Source organism: Callospermophilus lateralis, chromosome 9 (assembly GCF_048772815.1).
Source record: "Callospermophilus lateralis isolate mCalLat2 chromosome 9, mCalLat2.hap1, whole genome shotgun sequence".
Taxonomy (NCBI): domain Eukaryota; kingdom Metazoa; phylum Chordata; class Mammalia; order Rodentia; family Sciuridae; genus Callospermophilus; species Callospermophilus lateralis.
In genome coordinates this window covers 79,529,546-79,544,720 of record NC_135313.1, presented here as the reverse complement: position 1 = coordinate 79,544,720, position 15,175 = coordinate 79,529,546, and the positions used below count along the sequence as shown (strand labels likewise).

Below are 15,175 nucleotides of genomic sequence, written 5' to 3'. Positions count from 1 at the left end.
GGCGCGAAGGCATAGGCACACGTTCTGGGACGCGGGGAACTTGCGCACCTGGCACCTGTCACACCGCGAGAAACCCGGCGGGCAAGCGGAGGGGCGCCACCCGCCACCCGGTCTTCCCCAAGAGTGCCGAGGCCGAGCACGCTCCCGCCGGCCGGCAGCGCAGCGGAGAGAGTGGGTGGGCAGGCGAGGGAGGGGAAGGGAGAGGAAGAAGGGAGGGAGGGAGAGGGCGAGGCGCGTCCCCGCGGCGGGGGCGCGCTCTCGCGCGGGCTGCCGGGATCGCTCGCCGCCGCTGTGGTAATGTCCGCCATGTTGGCCATGGCGCAGGGAGCGGATCGGGCGGGCGAGCGGCGGATCTAGTGTGTGGAAGCGGCCGCGGGCGGCGGGGGGCTGTTTTCGGGCGGGGTGGGCGCCCATGCTGTGGCCGGGGGCAGTGAGGAGGAGGAGGAGGAGCGGGCCGGCCGCGCTGCACTGAGGAAGGAGGTGGAGGAGGCGGCGGGAGTCCTCCCCCCCTCCCCGCCCGCCCCGCCGCCGCCGCCCGGGCTGTTCCTGTAAGGCGGGGAGACAATGAGTAAACTCTCCTTCCGAGCGCGGGCGCTGGACGCCGCCAAACCGCTGCCCATCTACCGCGGCAAGGACATGCCTGATCTCAACGACTGCGTCTCCATCAACCGGGCCGTGCCCCAGATGCCCACCGGGATGGAGAAGGAGGAGGAATCGGTAGGGACTCGAGTGTTTATTACCCCCCCTTCCCTCCTCCCCCCTCCCCTTTGTCAGTCGGGCCTTGCCATTCACAGAGCGCTTTACGCTCGCTGGAGGGCGCCGCTGCCGCTCCAACGCATGGGACCTTACGCTGGCGGAGTAGCGTAAACTCTCGGCCGGCGCAGCGCCCGCCCGCGGCCGCCATGTTGTTGCGTCCCAGTGTTGTGATTAGCTCGCAGCGCCGCTTACGCTGCCGTAAGGGGGCCTTGCCGTAAGCGGCGGCCGGGAATGGCGCAGGGGATGCGCTGGCCGCACTTGGCGTACAGCCTCTGTTTACCTTTTTTTTTTTTTTTTTTTTTAAATTTCCCCCGGCTCAAAGTTAATTAATGCTGAGCGAGCATTTGACTCGGAAATATTTCTCTTTCACTTGAAAATTTGGTTTTGCTTTGGGTTCTGTGTGCAGTGACTTAAGAAAGTAAGGCGTTTTCAAAACAAACATCTTTCAGCAAGGTAGCAATCCTTACTCCCCCGCCTGAGATGGTGCAGCGGCTTGGGGCCTTGCAGCACTGCGCTGGGGGCCTCAACTGCGGAGTGGGACGTAGCTAGAGAGCGGTCCGAGCCGTTCGAGAACTGCGAGGCACCGAACGGGCGGGCTCTGCCTGCTTTGCTGGGACGCCGGCTCTTAGTGCGCAGCGTTTTGAGGAAGCCGAGATGCCCGGACTAGCCAGCGCTTTTCTGGGCGGCGTCCCTGACAATTGCCATTGGAGGGTGGTCTTTTTAGAAGTGGAGGACCTAGTACATCCAAATTGACAGTTGTGTTTTCGATAACAGGACCTTTTGGCAAAAATGTTCCCCCTACCCCGGGTTAAATTTTGCACAAGATTGAATTTCATTTGACATAGCAGAGAGTGTTTATGACTCTGGAGTGGTGTTACTTGGATGCGAAGTTCATAGTAACGGCACCTTCAAGAATTTCTTCAATGAACCCACAGTCCCGCCTTATTGTCAACTTTGGGTGTGTGTGGATTGGTTCTTTTGCTTCTGTGACTGTCAAAAGAAAGCTCGAGGTTTCCGTGATTGGTTTTCTCTTTTGACTATTAATATTGCAGGAAATGCACTTACGCCTTTCATTGGCTGCTCGAGTTCTGACCTCATTGTGTTACCCTGTTATTACTACTTTCTGCTGTGATTTAATCACATTTCTCTTTGGTATTTGGTTACTTGAAAGACAACATTTTCAGAAAATGATATAGCCATAGCATCAGGATGAATATTCAGTTTAAAAAAGAAAAGATTCGTGCTTAAAGCTGACTCGTATGTGAGAATTTTTTATTTTGTTTTACAAAATTTGTTTTTAACTTTAGTTTTCCATGAAAAGCATAATTCAAAAACAATGTTAATAGTGTGTATGAAAATTAAACTTTAAGAAACAACTTTGGAAATTTCCTGTTATTTTATGGCTTTTTACACCCCCCCCCCCTGCAAAAAAAAAAAAAAAAGGACTTATAAGTCTTGAAGTCAATGTGTGTAATTACTTGAGGCCTATTATTTTAGAACTGAGTCAGGACCCCTGTTGTAGAATGAATCGTTAACCTCTTGAAGATACATTATTTTTATTTTTCGCACTCAGCTCTGTAACACTTGGTCCTTAGTTAACCACATGTTTAGGTATTTTATCTTGGTTTAGGGGAAAAGCTGAGATTAGTTTTATGTTGTTTTTTTAAAAAAATGCTCCTGTCATAATTTTAATTTTTGAGTACAGCTTGTGATTTTCCATTTGGAGCATTAGTGCTAAACTTAAATTCTATTCATTGGCTTGTTTCACCTGCCCAATTTTAAGGAAGAAGAAAAAATCCAATTTTGATAGAACTGAAGTCAGAACTCAGAACTGCTAACTCTTTATTCTATCCTTTCTGCCTATTTTTTATATTACAAATGAAGCCCTCTCTACTCCCTTTACAGGAGATGGAACCCAGGGGCACTCTACCTCTGAGTTAAATCCCAACCCTTCTAATTTTTAATTTTGAGGATGGATCTCTCTGAGTTGTCAAGGCTCGTCTGGAACTTGGGATTCTCCTGCCTTAGCCTTGTGAGTGGCTGGGTTAACAGGCTTGTGCCACCATGCTAGACACACATGAAGGTTGTTAAAATAAACCCTAATGGATAAAATGTACAGTCTAAAGTCTTGCTTACTGGATGTCCAGTTGGGGTATTAAGTTTTTCTTTTTCTTTGCTTTTTTTTTTTTTTAAATAGTATGTGTACTGTTAAAAAAAATAAGAATGTTTGGGCTTTCATCACGACAGCCAATTATGTTTTTAAGCAGAATGTAGTATTTTAAAAAAAAAGTTCTGCCTTAATAAAACAGTTCTAAGCAGTAGTAAAATATAAGTTCCACAGATGTTTTGTTTCATTTGAATTGTATTTCAGTTCAGCTTCCAGCATCTAGATGTCTTAAGTGGTTATCTTCATCTTCATTAGTATTTTTTTCTTAAATCATGATTTGTAAAAAAAGAAAAAAATCCTCCCTTGGCCTATAGATTTATAATTGTTGATTGGTATTTCTAAACTGTCCTTTACCGTGTGGCTGGCAAAATTTATAACTTCATTTTGAAGACTTCATGGTTGACTTCCCCCTCTTTACACCTCTTTCACTTCCCCTCCCCATAAAATTAAGGACTGTCTCCTCTTTGTAACTGTGAACTGTCATTGGACTTTGTTTATATAGTCATTGATCAATTTTGAGTTATATTCTAACAATGCCTAAATATGGTAATTTAGGTTTCTTTTAGCTTTGGTGACATTGCTACTATTATTGCTGACCACATCATTCTCTTAGTCCTTGCCTCACCTCCCCATGCTAGGGATGGAACCTACGAAATTGTGCTTTACCAACAAGACACATCTCCAGCCCCTTTTCATTGTCGTTTGCCTAGGATCTGCCAGTTGATAGCCTTCTATAATTTTGTAGTACTCCTCATGGTACTTGGTCTAGGTCAAATACAATAAATGTATGTTTGTTTATTTATTTTTATTTTTTAATATTTATTTTTTAGTTATAGATGGACACATATCTTTATTTTATTTTTATGTGGCACTGAGGCTTGAACCCACTGCCTCACGTGTGCTAGGCGAGTGCTCTACCTCTGAGCCACAAATGCGTGTTTATTTAAACTCTAAACCAGAAAAATCAGATGATAGGTAGTTCTTCTACCACCTCATGAGTGTTGTATGGTAATAGTTATTGTTTTAAATAATACCTACCATTTATTGAATACTTTGTATGGCCCAAATACTGTGCAGAGAGTTAACATATATTTCATTTAATCCTTTTTGAGGTATAACTTTACATAGAATGAGATGTAAATTTTGACAAATTTATACACTTATGGAAACAAAATATGGAACATTTCCAACACTGGTAAAATTTTTCTTATGCTTCTTTGTAGCTAGTCCTTCTGTATTGCTAGTTCCCAGCAGTCACTGATTTTGTTTTTCTTTCACTGTACATTAGTTTTGCCTTTTGTAGAACTTTATGTAAAGAGATGTGTACATATTTTGTTTGTATTAGGCTTCTTTTGCTCAGTGTGATGCATTTAATATCCTTGTGTGCATTTCTTTTTATTGCTGTATAGTATTCCAGTGAATTGATATACTATATCCATCCATCTGTTGGATATTTGAATTGTTTTTGGTTTTGGATATCATTTAATCCTAGTAACAACCCTTTGAGGTGCAGTAGTTTTCTATGTTATAGGTGAAGAAATTGGAAGGTCTTATTGCTAGTAATGGGCCAGGATAGAATTTAAGCCCTTGTCTTTGATTCACCATTCCTGGGCCTGGAGTTGTGGCTCAGTGGTAGAGCGCTTGCCTAGCATGTGTGAGGCACTGGGTTTGATCCTCAGCACCACATAAAAATACATAAATAAAGGTCCATAATCACCATTCCTCATATTCAGGATTCTTACAGAACCCAGGATTATCATCTGAGTAATTGTTCATTATGATTTTTTGTAAATAATATTTTATTTTGTATGATTCTGAGAACTTTAAAAATTGGTATTAATTGGCCAGATTATTACATTATAAAGTGTACATTTTCTTCACTTAACTCTGACTCTGTCTTGTTTTTCCTTTCTGGTATGGGAGAATCAAACCCTGGGCCTTGTGCTTGTGTGCACATTAAGCATGGTCTCTACCATTGGGCTATATCCCCTCTCTTAGCTTTGCTCCTTGCTTTTCAGATTTTTCTTTTTTTTTAAGTAGTTCATAAGCTTTGCTTCTCCCCATTTTCACTATTATCATCGAATGTTTAAGTTATCTTATGCATGTAAGAATTTTGCAGGAAGCCATACATTTTATTATTTAGATTTTTTCTCTTGTTACATGTAAAATACTGTTTACTCATAGGTATGGCTGCAGTATTGATCTTTATTGTATAATTAACTCTCACAGATATATGTAGACTTGAGATATTTCTTCATACCAGCATGAGCCAAAGTCTACATGAACCATTATAATTCTGCTTATTTTTAAGAAAAAGATCATGACTGATTGGAATTGTCATTTCAGTGACAACTTGGCACTAATGTATTTTATGTTTCATAATAGATTCTGCAAAAGATACAAAGTGCAGTTTTGCAAATTGACATTGTAAAAACATGAAACATTTCTTTCAGCAAAAGCAAATGACATGTCAGGTATTAACTAAATATCAGGCTTTATCTAAATAACATATTGAGTAACTATTTAAAGGGGTTCATATATCAAAAAGTTTGTGTGAGTTTGTATTGACATGTTGTTAGGACTAAAAGATAATGTACACCTTGATTTCATGGAACGTGAGACATTAAGAAACATATATAGTGTCTGGAAAATTAGAGAAGCTACTGGGTTAAATCATGATAGACATTAAAAGAACATTAGAAAAAGTTAAATGTCAGTGCAGTTGAATGAAGTGAGAGACATCTTACTGAATATATAACTCAGGCGTCAAGGAGAAAGAACCAATTCAGGTTTTTATTTGGTTATAGGGTATAGTTGAAACAAATATCTGAGTAAAGGAATATTTAAAACAAGTTCTCTGTGTGTTAGAAAACATGGAAGAACCTTTCTTTTAGTTTACTTATCTTTCCTTGCTTATCCTTCTACCCTACCCCTGCTGATCTAAACCTTAGAAGGGTTGTACTGTTAATCATTCTCTCAGCTGTTTTTTTTTAAACACTTGGACACTTGGATGTACATACATCTTTTTTTTTTTTCTTCCTTTTGTTACCTTCTACATCATCAGCACTAGAAACTATTTAAACTATAAGACAGCCCTCAGTATACTTGATGAATAAGTGAATAAAAATTGGTATGGAGATTAGGTTGAAAAAAATGTGAAATTAAACCAGCTTGTAGAGAGTTTTGAATGTTGGGTCCAGGAGTTGGTAGAGTGTTGTAGAAGAATAAAGATCTTTTGAGGTGCAAATCTGGAGTTACTGTTTCTAATTTTGGTTTTGTCATTAAGTAGCCATATCTTAACCTCAGGTTGTTCATCAGGATCATCATCACAGATAACATTTTTTGAGTGTGTTAGTGTGTTTGAGTCCTGTGCTTTGTTAAATTCAGGAGATGGTTGAGATGGTTTAGAGCTCTCATTACAATAATAAGATGTGTAAATGCTATTACCTCTTTTCCAGGAGACACTGAAGTTTTAGAAATTAAGTAAAGCATGTAAAATCACCTAGCTAAAGAGAACACAATAGAGTTGAGATTAGAACTCAGGCCCTATGGCTGATTGACTCCGTGGCCCTGAGCTTCATTGTTACACTGCTTCATTTGTGTAATGGGTGGCTTGAAAACTAAATTACATCTAAGATCCATTATACCTTCACTGTTCTACACTTTATTATCCAGTAGGCACAGTGGAGTCACTGAAAGTATTCTACTTAAGGGAATGATAGACTGAAAGAGGCTGATATATCCACATTTCTTTGAAAAATATAAAGGAATGATTTATCCATGGTGTAAGTTTAGATTTCATCTCTATCACTTTTCCCAAAATGAGGCCCTATAAATATTTGAAGGATGGGATGATTAGGATGCTTTCAAGTAACAGAAACCAAACCTGGTTATTTTAAGGAACTGGGAATTGTTACACTTGAATAATAAGTCAGAAGGCCAGGAAATAGGGCAGCTATAGGCTGATATTAATATTATTGAACTCTTAACAGTTCCCAATCTTTTGAGAAAAAAATGTAGGATATTTAACTGTGTGTGTTCTGGAGCCAGATTCAAGGTTTGAGTCCTTGAGCAGATTAATGTCATTTATAAAATCCCATGGGTTGTTGAGAATATGAATTATAGTGTGCTTGGAACAGTTTGTGGCCTGTAGTAAGCATTCAGTAAATATTAGATGTTACTACTGTCATTATTGTTATATTTCTTTTCATTTAGAATTCCAGATTCTTGAGATGGAGAGCATTATTGGTCTCTATTGCATCAGGTCTCTAGTTCTAATTAAGTCTGCTCCTCAGGGATCTGACATGAGAGGTCTGCTACTGATGGGTGTATAACATGGTCTCAGACTTAGGGAGTTTTCTAATCCATGGTTTGTCCCAAGGTGAATTTGTGTATTTACTTTGTTTTTAAAACTTTAAGTTGACCAGGTGCTTTAATTCAATTAGAATATTTTGTTAGTATTACATTTTTAAATAAATTTAAATTAAGAACTAGAAAATAAATCTTCAGAGTCCTTTTAAGAAAGCAAATCCTTCACAAGGGACAAGTTTTGTGTGGCCTTGAAGAAATTATTGAAACCTCTGGGCCCTTAGTTTCCTCATTGCTGAAATAGAACTGGATTGAATGATCTTTAAATTACCTTTGGTTTTAAAAATTACTTGCATCTATGAATTTGTATGTCTATCTCTGGGCATATTGTCCAGACTTAATTAGATGAAAAGAACTAACAAAAGTGCCACTAAGTGTTAAGAAAATATTAATATTAATGTGACACTAAATATTAGAAAAGTACTAATGCATAAGGTTTAACTCCTTAGTACCTTATTAGGATGCCATCATCTTGGCTTGAGGTTCTTTTTTTAATGAGAATCAATTGCATTTATTGACCATTTGATACTAAATTTTCCTAGAAATCAATAGAGCAATCCACTCTACATCTTTTGAATATGATCATTTCTGCAATTTTTATTTTCTTTCACTGTCTTTGCTTCTCTTATTCGTTGCTGTTAAGTGTTCAGAATTTTGGTAGTATTTTAAGTGTTTTTAAATAGCTTCTGTTTTTTACTTGAGGTTGTGTGTAAGAATGTGTGTGTGAAAGTTATGTATGTATGAGTGTGTGTGTGTATATGTATATGTGAGGGAGACAGAGAATATTGCACTTATTCTCCCAACTAGACTAAATATGTTAAGGACATTATTATTATTATTACTACTAGGGATTGAGCCAAGGAGCACTTTTACCACTGAACCACATCCTCAGTTCTTTATTTTTATTCTTTTTGGAGACAGGGTCTCACTAACTTGCTTAGAACCTTGTTAAGTTGCTGAGGCTGGCCTTGAACTTGTGATCCTCCTGCTCAGCCTCCTGAGCCATCGGAATTACAGGTGTGGGTCACCATGCCTGACTTATCATTTGTTTTTATTCTGTACCTAAGGCAAGCATGATAGCAATCCAGGCACTTCTGTCACTTTCTGATGTGTTGGAAAGTTTATAACATAGGCATTGACCATGATGCTAATCACTTGAATTGAGTTTGGTTGTATAATTAAACATAGCTTTGCATCTTCATTGAGTTTTTTGTTTGTTTGATTTTTTTAACCTTTATTTATTTTTATGTGGTGCTGAGGATTGAATCCAGGACTTTGCACATGGTATCCGAGCACTGTACCGCTGAGCCACAACCCCAGTCCTTCATTGAGTTTTAAGTAGAGTTGAACTGGAGAAATGGTAATAGAAGGAAAGGCAGATTGATAGAAATAAGCCATGAAAGAGACCAATATAGATAACAAAAAGTCTATCATGATTGATTTTATCTTAAAGCTAATCCTTTAAGATAAAAAGGATTATGTGCCTTGTCTATACTATATATATATTTTTTTAGAGAGAGTGAGAGAGGGAGAGAGAGAGAATTTTAATATTTATTTTTTAGTTATCGGCGGACACAACATCTTTGCTTTGTATGTGGTGCTGAGGATCGAACCCGGGCTGCACGCATGCCAGGCGAGCGCACTACCACTTGAGCCACATCCCCAGCCCTATACTATATTAATAGAATACAATATCATATTTGCCTACTTCATTGCTCAGGCCTGTTCCTTGTGAACTTAATTTTATGAAGGATAATGTCAGTCACTTCCAGATTCTCTTCACCCTTTTCTTTTTCTTTCTTTCTTTCTTTCTTTCCTTCCTTCCTTCGGATGGAACTCAGGGGCACTGAATCACTGAGCCACATCCTTAGTCCTCTTTTTGTATTTTATTTAGAGACAGGGTCTCACTGAGTTGCTTAGCACCTTGCCATTGCTGAGGCTGGCTTTGAAACTGTGATCTTTCTTCTGAGCTGCTGGGATTATAGGTGTGTGCCACCGCACCTGGCATCATTTTCTTTTATTTATCTGCTTTTTGGGTCTCTTTTTTTTCCCTGTCAGCTTGTATGTTGTGAAGTCAGTGGAATGTAGCAGAGTGGAAGAGTCTATTAGCTAGAGCTCTAATTCGTATCTTCACTTCCCAACTTTTTTTCCCCTTCCTTTTTCTTTTCCTTCCTTCCTTCTGTTTTTTTCTTCCTCCTTTTTTATTTTGGATGGGCAAAGGACTTGAGGCTGTTGATGGGGGAGATGACAGGCAAAGTTGACTATTTTAATGCTAATTTGATAAACTTGCCTGGACTCTGCCACTTTCCCTATGGGCAAGATAAAGAAGTATCTCAGTGGATAGTTTTTTTGAGACAAAAGATTAAAAAAAAAATTTTTTTTTTTTTAAAATAAGGGATTGGTTTCCTACATCCTGAATACATTTGGAACTTTTTTTTAAAAAAGATTTTTTTTTTAAATAGATGGACACAATATCTTTATCTTTTTTTTTTTTTTTAATGTGGTGCTGAGGATTGAATCTAGTGCCTCATGCATGCCAGGCAAGCTCTCTACCTCTGAGCCTCAACCCCAGTCTGAGATTTAAAGATTTTTTGTTAATAGTTTAGTGGACCTTGTATGCCACTTAGTGGTAACTGCTGTTTTCTCTTAACAATTTTCAGTTACACAGAATAACAAATATAAAGGAGTATGAAAGAGTAAAATATGTAGAGCACCTTGTACGTTATTCTTTGATATAGTTTCACACTTTTTCTCTTGCCAATTAAATATTATAGCTGTAAAACATTAGCAAATTAATATGTATATTATTCTCCTCCTTTTGTTGTTCTGTGGCAGAGCAGTTAATAATCAAGTTGGTTAGAAAAAAATTACCAACCTTGAAAATTAGTGGATGAGAGAATTGAGATCTTCAACTAATTTTTGTAATAATTGAGTCCTAAATAATTGATAGTTAAATATTACATTTTTCAGATTTGATTTTTTAAAAAAAAAATGTTAGATTACTTAGTCACAGAGAAAAAATCGATTTTATTGATGAAATTCTCTATAGTGGGTGGTATACACTAGAGAAGTGAGTAAAGAGAGAGATTCTAATACACCAGTGAACTTTGGGATGAATTATGTTTGGAGACTTTGGAAAGTATAATATTGAAGAGGAGAGTCATGCCACATATTGATTATTTTCATGTTTTTCAACTGGATTATTGTCAGCATTCAATTTTTAGTTGGTGATATTAGGACTGTTGCTGACAAAACTGGAAGTTTTTTTTCTTTTCATTTATCTATTGCTCATTAATTTCTGGTATTATTTCAGTTAAGATAATTAAAAACTGCATCCTCCCTCAATTTCCAAATGAAGGCATATTATACCTGATTTGAGAACCATTATCTAGGACTTCTTAACTTTTTTTGTTTATGTGCGTCATGGATTCTTGGCAGTCTGCTGACCTCAGAATAACAGCATAAAGTCAGATAGACCAATTATGTTTAGATATATGATACTATTAAAAACTAAATGGGGGTATTGTTTTTTATGGTACTGGGGTTTGAACCTAGGGACACTTTACCACTGATCTATGTTCTCAGCCCTTTTTACTTTTTATTTTTAGACAGGATCTCACTAAGTTGCCCAAGCTGGCCTTGAACTGGTGATCCTCCCACCTCAACCTCCTGAATAGTTGGGATGACAAGTTTATGCTACTATACCCTGCTAAAACAGGTTTTAATATTATTAACACATTAGAAACAAGTTGTAAAGTTGGATCTTAATTTTGAAATAGTGATGAGTATAAACAATACTTTGACAAATGGCAACCACGTAACCTGATGTGAAAAGATCTATGATTTTGCTTGATTATAGGTGGTGCACACCTATAATCCCAGTGATTCAGGAGGCTAAGGCAGGAGGATTGCAAATTCAAAGACAAGCCTCAGCAATTCAGTGAGGCCCTAAGCAATTTAGTGAGACTATGTCTAAAAATAAAAAAGGATTGGGGATGTGGCTTAGTGGTTAAGCATTCCTGGATCCAATCTCTAGTATGTCCCCCAATCTGTGATTTCTGTTGATATAGTCAAAGGTATAACTTATACTACAGATCTGTTGCCTACATTAGTAATCAAAGGAAATGTTAAGTTTGATTAGAGGTTAGGGGAATTAAAGAAATTTCTTTTGTTATGCAAGTTCACAGATCTCTCAGTTCTTTTTGTGGATATTTTGGATATGTAAGATCTGAGGTTAAGAACCCCTCAGGAGAATTTCCATGGCCCTTTGGGCAGTCTTATTCCTATGTTATCCTAGCTCCAAGTATATAGGTCGGCTGCAGATTTTATTATCATCACTAAACATTACAAAATTTTATTTTATTACCATCACTAATGTTACAAAGGATATATATATATATATATATATATATATATATATATATATATATATACATACATACATACATAAACAGTGTCCTTCAGATCCATGATTCTACAGAGGCAGCTAACTATTAGAATGTATGTGTGTTGTAGAATATTTTCTGGATGGATAATTTTTACTTGGTAAAATAACCAATTATTTTTCTTGTGCTCATTTTACATGCAAATAATATGCCACCTTCAAGTTAATTTCTCAAAGTAGAGTCATAAAACCAGATAATTTTGGTTTTAAAAATCTCTAAGGAGCCAGTTGTGGTGGTGTATGCCTGTAATCCCAGTGGCTCTGGAGGAGGCTGCCTTAGCAAAAGTGAGGTGTTAAGCAACTCAGTGAGACCCTGTCTCTAAATAAAAAAGACAAAATAGGGCTGGGGATATGGCTCAGTGGCTGAGTGCCCCTGAATCCAATCCCTGGTGCTAAAAAAAAAAAAAAAAAAAAAAAAAAGGAAAGAAAAGAATCTTTAAAGAATTGAGAATTGGCAAATTATTAGTTTTTTTGTTAGGTTGTTTGGAGTTTGGATAGCAAACCTTAACTTGTCATTTCCATGTGGGAATTTAGTTGTCAGTAAAACCTTGCATTATGCATAAAACTTTTGTTTATATTCCTATATTAAAAATTAAAATCAGATTAACTAAAGATTAAGTGATTTATCAGGATATTTTCTTTCTTTTTCTTCCCTGGTACTGGAGATTGAACCCAGAGGCACTCTGCCTCTGACATACACCCCTAGCCCTTTTTATTTTTTGATTTTGAGACAGGGTCTTGTTAAATTGTTAAGATTGACCTTGAAATTGCAATCCTCCTGCCTCAGCCTCCAGAATCCCTGGAATTACAGGTGTGTCCTACTGTGGCTTCTTATATTTATTAGTGGTTTCAAGTAGCAACTTGGATCAGAAGAGCAGCAGTAGGGAATACCCTACTGAAGGAAGCTGCCTTATTTTCAGGTATCATGTAGTCAAGCCAGGTATTTCATAGACATCCCTCTCACACCTGTAATCCCAGGGTCTCAGGAGGATCACATGTTCAGAGCCAGCCTCAGCAACTTAGTGAGGCCCCAGCAATTTGGCAAGACCCTGTCTCAAAAAATAAAAAAGGGGATGTGGCTCAGTGGTTAAGCACCCCTAGGTTCAATCACCCAGTACTCCTATTCCCCCAAATAGCATCCATACTGCCCTCTCAAACTTTCAGTGACATTGTTTTTGATATTTATTCGTTCAGTATATAGTCCCATGAACATTGGGGCTATGTTATCTTTGTGTCCACCTTCATCTGGTACAGGGACTTGGCATATGGTAAGTGCTCACTAAATTTTCATTGGCAAAATGAGCAATACCTGCTATCTGCTTTAAACTCGAGAAAGAATATGATGTGGTACCTGTTTTCTGGCTGCTGGAAGTCCTGTAGGGGAGAAAAGAGTCGCATACAGATAATTTCATATGGGTATATTGTGTTATCATGGCAGATAAAATTGATAGTATGGGATTTATATTAGGAGGGACATAATTGGAGTGGGAGTATTTATGAATTCAATTAATAACTAATTGACTATTATATATTACTGAATTGCATTTTACATGTTGTTATTGAAGTGATCTGTCAGAATTGCATGAGTTTTTTTTTTAAGACAGGTGTCATTACTTTCATATAGGGAATTATGTGATACCTAAGAGTAGTTAAAGGGTTGAAACAATTTTTGTGGTCTAATGTAGATTCACCCTTCAGGACAGGCACAGGTGTATTTATTAATGGTGTATTAAAAGAATTCTGAGGAAAAGAAACTGTAATGAAGGATTTCATAAAGAAATAGTGCTACTAGATTATTGTACAAGTAATGCATCAGTTTTATTTGTCTGCTTTTTTATAAAGTGCTTGGAAGAAGATTGCCTATCCATTGTAGGTGCTTGGTCAATAGGAGTTACATGTTGGCTTTATTAGCAGAATTCATCAGGGTTTTCAAATAACCCCAAAAGAAATATAAAAAGATTTAGGTCAGCAATTCTCAAAAGTTAGCATGCATCAGAATCCCTTGGAGGCTTTGTTAAAACAGATCTCTGGGTCTTACCCCATAGTATCTGATTTAGCAGGTCTAGTGTGGGCCCTGAGAGTTTGCATTTTAAAAATGTTCCCAGGTGATCCTGATGCCACTTATCTAGGGACCCAACTTTGAGAAACATCACCTTTGAGAAACAGATAGAATAGTGGTTCTCAGCCACACTTTAGAATATTTAGGATGTTTTTATAAAGTCCATGTGTAATTACCAATCAAGTCATAATTTAAGGGTGATTCTGATATAGTAGGATGATTTGTCTAGGTAGAAAAATGTGTGAACTTTTTTTAACTGACTTGTTGTTTGCTTATGTAAAACTGAAATAAAGTGTACTTCAACAGACACACATGTATATCTATGCATTAATACAATTCATTTTCACTGTTTAGGCATTTATGTTCTATAAAGTTACCATGGGCACAGAATTATTGAATACTGATCCTTATGGGACATACATGGTTATGTTCCTGTGAGCCACTGATTTGGTTCAGTTAATGAATACATAGCTTTTTGTTTTATGCGTTTTTCTATTTAAAACTGCCTTATTTAATATATGTCATTGATTCATTGACATTGAACTCACAGCAGCATTCTAACTTATCGACCTCTTGTGCTTGGGAACACTAGACTATTCTTACTGTTTGGGGGCCCCTTTAGACAGTAAAACCAATTACAAAAAGTACAAAAATAGGAAAAACCTGGCACTGAATAGAATGTGAGAAGGACATTTGTTTATAGTATGAGATTTGAAACACAAGTGTCACCCTGTTTGATCTTATTTGGGAATGTGTTGATGACTCAAATTTTTCACTGCTTTGCACATGTTTACAAATGACTTTGAAAGCGCTGTATTAATTTTGGTGTTACAAATAAAATTTAGTGAATAAGCAAATTTGCAGATATGGGAATTTGCAAGTAATAAGTATCAGCTAAACCTACATATTTTTTCCCTTTTCAGTCCTATTGTGTTAAAAATAATTTTGGTCATGAGCTATTAAATTGGTTTTCTTGATTACTGGTTCATTGGTTCATCCTACAGATTGAAAAACACTGCTGTAATTGATTCAACATTATGTGTTTATATTATTTCTTAAACTATAAATGGTGATGCCGAACATATATATACACACATGTGTATATGTGAGCATGCATTTCCCTTTCTATATTTGGGGAATACAGGGTTTAATTTTGATGATGGGGAGCTAGGTTTTGCTGGGTACATCATTATGTTTGCGTTTGTAGTAGGTTACTATGGTTGGATGTGGTCTACAGACAGTGTTACGGGTGGTGGTGGCAGTGGTAGACTAGAAATAAAGCTAGTTTGGAGTACACTGGAAATCTGATTTCTGGCTCTGGGATTTTAGAAAATTATGACAGAATAACAACAATTTGGATACCTTGTAGAAAAAGGAATTT

General features: G+C 37.5%; 1 protein-coding gene across 2 annotated transcripts in view; it reads left to right on the top strand.

Annotated features, from left to right (window-relative positions):
• Positions 1 to 290: 290 nt before the first annotated feature.
• Positions 291 to 15,175, top strand: part of Epc2 (enhancer of polycomb 2) — a 139,962-nt gene continuing 125,077 nt past the window's right edge. For both annotated transcript variants that reach the window (XM_076865568.1, XM_076865567.1), the window contains exon 1: positions 291 to 717. In XM_076865568.1, the coding sequence (XP_076721683.1) occupies positions 565 to 717 (153 nt within the window). In that variant the 5' untranslated portion in view covers positions 291 to 564. The remainder of the gene's footprint in view (positions 718 to 15,175) is intronic.